This window comes from Copadichromis virginalis, linkage group LG11 (genome assembly GCF_057382275.1).
Source record: "Copadichromis virginalis isolate Kocher_CV1m ecotype Utaka linkage group LG11, C_Virginalis_male_GT1.1, whole genome shotgun sequence".
Classification (NCBI taxonomy): domain Eukaryota; kingdom Metazoa; phylum Chordata; class Actinopteri; order Cichliformes; family Cichlidae; genus Copadichromis; species Copadichromis virginalis.
This window is the reverse complement of record NC_140628.1, coordinates 14535388-14541387: the sequence shown is the minus strand read 5'-3', so window position 1 is coordinate 14541387 and position 6000 is coordinate 14535388. Positions and strand designations below refer to the sequence as shown.

Sequence of the window (6000 nt, the reverse complement as noted above, 5' to 3'; positions counted from 1 at the left end):
AGTTGTGTTGCGGTGATTAACAAACAGCAAATTAATGACCTCAAAATGTACTCAGAAGGAAGTAATAAATCTCCATTTGGCTGCTGGCTGGCTGAGTCGCGGCCTGGCTGGGAAAACTATGCTGACCTGGGTGCATCCAAATTAGATATTGGCATGGTTGCGTGTATAACACAGTGGGAGTGCTGCTCTGGCTCCGTCACCCTGCTGCTCTAAATCTGGCCAGTGCTCAGTTCAGCAAACACAATGCAACAGCAGGGAGACAGCATCTCCACATTCTCATTAAGCTGCGGATTATAGTTAGACAAAAGCAAAACCTCGTTGTTTTTTTATGCTTTTTCCCCTTTTTCTCCCTTGCTGGAGTCCAATTGCCTGTATATTCTGCTGATTTGTATTTACTCTGTCTTATACACAAGGCACAGCTGATGATCTTAGCAGCAACAGCAGAGGAACATCTATGTGTTCACATCAGTCATCGGCACCACCCCCTCTTGGAAATCAGTAAAAAGGGGATGAAAGACAGGAGGGATGGAAGGAATGCAGCAGGAGGAAGGGATAATGAAGAGAGGGGGGAGGCAGGAGTGGGTTGAGTGGGACAGAAAGACAAGAGACAAAGAGGAAGGGAGGAGGTGGCCTTTGTATCACTCCGTGTCTTTGATCAGTGGTCCATGGGGAACCGAGGCAGTGCAGATAGCTGGTCCACAGCTCCTGAGGAACGCAGCTTCACATTCCTCCTTGCTCTTTCCCCGCTTCTGCAAAATCACTTCTAGGCTTTCAGTCCACAGCAGCTGTGAAAACACATTATGGCATACTACATGCCAGAAAAGATCTGAGTAACGCACCACAGTGCCATTGTCCTGCTGGTCCTCATTTAGTGCAGCAGTTCCTCTCAGGCCAAACTCTATTCTGCTTTCAACCTTTTGCATGACTTTCCATTTGTCTGCAGGCTCCAAAATGATGGATTTGTCTTGTTATTTATCACTCAACAGTGGGATCAGTGTTCTACTCAAAGCACTGGTGTGATCCCGGAATCCTACATTTTGCTCAACGACACTTCTGCAGGACCAGTGCATGCACCGGAACTGTCCAGCAGACAGCATCGATGGGGTTGGGAAAATGCAGACATGCTCCTTTATGGTATTTTCAAATGTTAAATCATTTTGTTAATCAACGTTGTTAACACAGAGATCCAATGCCACCAAAGGCTGCAGTTCAGGAAGGTAATCTACTATTTGGAAAGCTGGTGGATCAATCCTTGGCTGCTCCAGTATAAGTATCCTTAAACATAATCCTGAAACTCAAGTTTTTCTCTGATGGGTTCAACAGAGTGTGAGTGAGTGTGAATGTCAGATAGAAAGCACGTGGGCATAGAAAAAACAGGTGAATGAGGCATGTTGTATAAAGTCCTTTGAGTGGTGAAGTAGAGAAGAATAGTGATCCACAGGAACTAGTCCATCTACCAAACTTTCTTTGTTAAAGTCCATCAGCCCTCTGTCTGACTCATTCTCATTGATGGAGAGTGTTTAATAGAGGGTAGTGATGCATCTCCTGAATAATCATCTATTGTAAACTGAAACGCAACTGCAAATACTTGTATGAGCCATACAATATAGTTCCTACATCCTGCATCTTTATGGCCAGTACCTTCATGAGTCTGTTGAGGTGCAAGTATTAGTTATATTGATGATATTAGCTCTGAATTAATTTTGGATGACAAATACAGTTATTTATTGTATGTACTGTTATTGTAGGGCCTTGAGGTGACTGTTGTTTGTGATTTGGTAAATAAAATTTAATTTAATTTTTACACATTAAAGTCAGCATTAATGGAAAAAAAAGAAAACACCGAAAACAAAATCTTGAATCTCGACTTCTGAACTCCTTAGTGTGTGCCCAGCAAGTCTCAGTTTAAGTTAAAGGACTTTCGTTATCTATGTCTATATAACTGACAACCCATACACCATCACATGGTTAAATAGTCAAACCACAATTTTAAGCCCACTCCATTTTTTTCTTGGAAACTCTAAACAGAAATCTTTTCTTTCCTCGATTTTTCTTTTTTTTCTCCAAGATGTGAATGGGTGCAAGAGGAAAGCCCCGCCCGCCTCGGGTGTGACAGGAGCCAATGGTAACGCACCGTGCGCCGTGGAAGGACGTCACAGCACCATCAGCAGTCGTCCTAGTGGGACGGCCGTGCTGCTCTGCTTGGCTTGCAGTCTCTGCTGCACTCCTGTTATTGTGTATGTGTGTATGAGAGAAAGAGAGAGAAACACCACTTGAATACTTTACACTACTCGAGAAATTCGCGGAGGAACGAATCTGTGGATTTGACGACAAGAGAGAAGAATGAGCTGAATGGAGAGACGTGTTATTTTTAAAGGTAGAGGGTAGAGTCTCTGGTTGCCTGTACTTCCAACCAGCGTTGAAGCTCGCTGAGCTAACAGGCTAACCGGGAATGTTTTCAGAAACTAGCTAGTTAGTTAGCCGGCTAGCTAGCATTGTAGTCTGGAGCAATGCGCCGTGTAGATTTAACAGCCACACCGATACTCGTATCTTTGTGTGCAGTTTGTGAGGGAACTGTGGCAGTGTCTCGAAGTGTAGGTTTGTGTAAACGTCCAGAGCTCAAGTGGCCGCTCGGCTTTAATTTCCAGTAGGGACAATAGTTGTAGCTGTCCAGGCAACAAGTCGGAAATACATCACAGCTTTAACGTTGAGTTTGTACTTTGTGCGGTGCTGTGTTTGTTTGTCGCTGACTTGAAATCGACACTCTGTGTGACAACGATGGCACATGGCTTAGTGAAGGTGGCATTACACAGAGGCAACTAGGGTGCGTCTTGAGATGCCCGAATTTGAGAGCACCGGGTCACTCTCCTCTATAGGAAAACCTGCTGTCAGCTAGTCGATACCACTATTGACGAGGAGACGAGGTGGATGAACTTTATAAATCGCCCACATGCGTTGGATCAGTTCTCGGACTTGTGAAAGGCATCTGAAGCAGGAGGGAGACGTGAACGCACAGCCCTTGCAGCCCGGGGGAAGATGGCGGAACGCTCCCGCTGGAGGTGGTGAAACCAAAACTTTGGGACTTCTTGGATTCAGCGCCGCATATCTCATCCCAAACTGTAGGACACATGCAGGCCAAAAAACGCTACTTAATCCTGTTCTCCACCGGCGCGTGTCTCATACTGTTGTTTTGTTTAGGGGGGATACAAGTCCCCCTGTCCAGACGGGGTCCCAGCCGGCCTCATGACCGCAGACTCTCCGGTTATGGCCCCGGGGCGCGATGGCGTCACATGTCGGGGTACCTGCAGCCTTTCAGCTCCTGGGAGCAGGACCGGAGCGATGATCTCACTGAACACATATCTCCCAGGCAGAAGAGGGACGCTAACTCGGGCCTTTACACGGGAAAACGCTGCAGAATGGAGTCCTGCTTTGACTTCTCACTGTGTGAGAGGAATGGCTTTAAAGTTTACGTATACCCCCAACAAAAAGGGGAAAAACTTTCAGAGAGTTATCAGAACATATTGTCCTCTATCGAAGGCTCCAGGTTCTACACATCTGACCCAGGGCAGGCATGCCTGTTTGTCCTGAGTTTGGACACTCTGGACCGGGACCAGCTCTCGCCCCAGTATGTACACAACCTGAAAGCAAAAATCCAGAGCCTCCCTCTGTGGAATGGAGGCAAAAACCACATCATCTTTAATTTATATTCTGGCACGTGGCCGGACTACACAGAGGACCTTGGCTTTGACATTGGCCTTGCCATGTTGGCCAAAGCCAGCATCAGCACAGAGAACTTTCGGCCTGACTTTGACGTTTCAATCCCTCTTTTCTCCAAAGACCACCCAAGGACAGGTGGGGAAAAGGGCTATCTGAAATACAACACAATCCCCCCTTATAGAAAGTACATGCTTGTTTTTAAGGGGAAAAGGTACCTAACTGGAATAGGTTCGGACACTAGGAATGCTTTATATCATATTCATAACTCAGAGGATGTAGTCCTCCTCACCACCTGTAAGCATGGGAAGGACTGGCAGAAGCACAAGGATGCACGCTGTAACAAAGACAATGCAGAATATGACAAGTAAGTACTTCACAACTATCTTCCGGTTAGCTGTACTGCAAGAGTCTAGGTCTGTCTTGCCACTAATTTTTGTCAGTATGGTGTTTTTAACTAGTTGAGTGAAGCTTGTATGTGTGACTGTAATAATGACAAAACAGGTGGTGTCATGTGTTAAAGGTTTTGTCAGCACACTTGTTTGCTCCTGACTGAAACTTTTTTTTTTCAGGTTTGTGTCCGGTCAGCTCATTGAGTTGTACATAAAATTGGCAAATACCAGTGATATTTCTTGTTGAATTTCCCAGTGTTGTATAAATTAAACTATTCCTATTGTTAAGTAAGGAGACCCGAGCCTGGGCTGTCAAAAAGATAAGGTGTCATTACATTAAGTGCATCTAATGTCCAAATGTTGGCACGGTTTGATATGTCACTTTTAAATATTCTTTATGCCATATCATTTTATTTACTAAGGTATGCATCACGAGGCACAGATAAGTAGCTTTAATGTCAAACACAAGAACTGCTGTATTCAGGTGATATTCCCATTGATCTAGGATTTGTTATTATTTTTCTTGATAACTGGTACTCTGACTTTCCTGATAGTGTCTGACAGATGTCATGCTCTCTACATGACACACAAATAAAAGTTTTATAATGAAACAGGCACATAATACTCAGTGTAACTAGTCTCTACCTTGTACTCAGATCGGTTTGCCCGGTCCCACAACTAAGCCACACTGTATTCTGTACTCAAATGTGATGAGTAAACTGGCGTCTGTCTCCCAGCTTTGGCCAGTGGGATTCATTTCGTGTCCCCTCAGACCATGCTATGTTGTTATTGGTGACTGTATGGCGCTGGGTGTTTGACTGTGGCTCTTTGGAGTGGATTAGTAGGGACAAAGCGCTGGTGCCAGCAAGGGGAAGCCACTCTGGTCTCTGTTTGCTCAGTCATTTCCCAGACAAACCCAACTGCATCAGCCAGGAATGCCCTGGCCCCAACCCGTGTCCTGCGTGACCCCTGCCGTTGTTTGGGGTTCAACTCTTTGTTGGTGTGAGTTGCTTGTTTGGGGGATCCTCCTTTCTATAGTTTGTGAAGGAATCAGCTCTGAAACCTGGCTGCTCCAACAATATGACTGAGGGGTTTTCTTGGATCTCATTTGTTTACCATTAAACCTCACAGGATTCGCCTTTAATGTTTGACTTGGTTGGAAAATAACACCAAAGCTCTTCTACACACCCAGCCAATAAAAATAATAATCCTCATATCAGACCATAGACTTAAACTATCTGCTCTCTCTGCCACGATTTACCAGCTCAGTGCTTGATGCCAAGTGCTGCCAGGGTGTGCTTTTACACAGTGAGATGGGTGGCATCAGAGCTATAACCCAAAGGAAAAATTAATCCTCCTGTCATTAAGTACACTGGGGGTGAAACGGGCTTGGAGTATCTCTTGCCCTTGGCTTCTTAGCTGCATTGCATGGTTAAAGTGTGTTTGGCACCTCCTCAGTTAACAAGCTTTAGCTTGGTGCTAAGTCCAATGCACAATTCTGTAATATTTGACGAAAAACATGTACTAACACCAGGGTTAGTTTGCCCTGGCAGCTGCCTAACATTGAGTCTTTAAAAGTTCCTTACCTTTAAGCTGGTGTTTCTATATTTATTATCAAACAAATATAAACAAGTAAATATCTTTGCTTTATTTTAAAGTCATCTATCTGAATACTTCACAGTGACAGGGTATGCTACAGAAGCTAGGAGTATGGGTAAAACACCTAAGAAGTGTTTCAAGAGAAGTTTCCAACACTTCAGATTTAAAAAAAAAATATATATATAAATCTTGTCACGTAAAATGGAAAGCGATCAATAGCAAGGAAAAACATGGGTCACCACTGAGGTCGTTTTTGCTTTTTGTTATGTAATTATTTTCACTGCAAAAAGGGAAA

At 44.3% G+C, this 6000-nt stretch overlaps 1 protein-coding gene across 1 annotated transcript in view; it reads left to right on the top strand.

The window, feature by feature from the left end:
- Positions 1-2175: 2175 nt before the first annotated feature.
- The window catches only part of LOC146698215 (exostosin-1b-like), a 41510-nt gene continuing 37685 nt past the window's right edge, over positions 2176-6000 (top strand). The window contains exon 1 of the mRNA XM_085473241.1: positions 2176-4081. Coding sequence (XP_085329367.1) covers positions 3129-4081 — 953 coding nt within the window. The 5' untranslated portion in view covers positions 2176-3128. The remainder of the gene's footprint in view (positions 4082-6000) is intronic.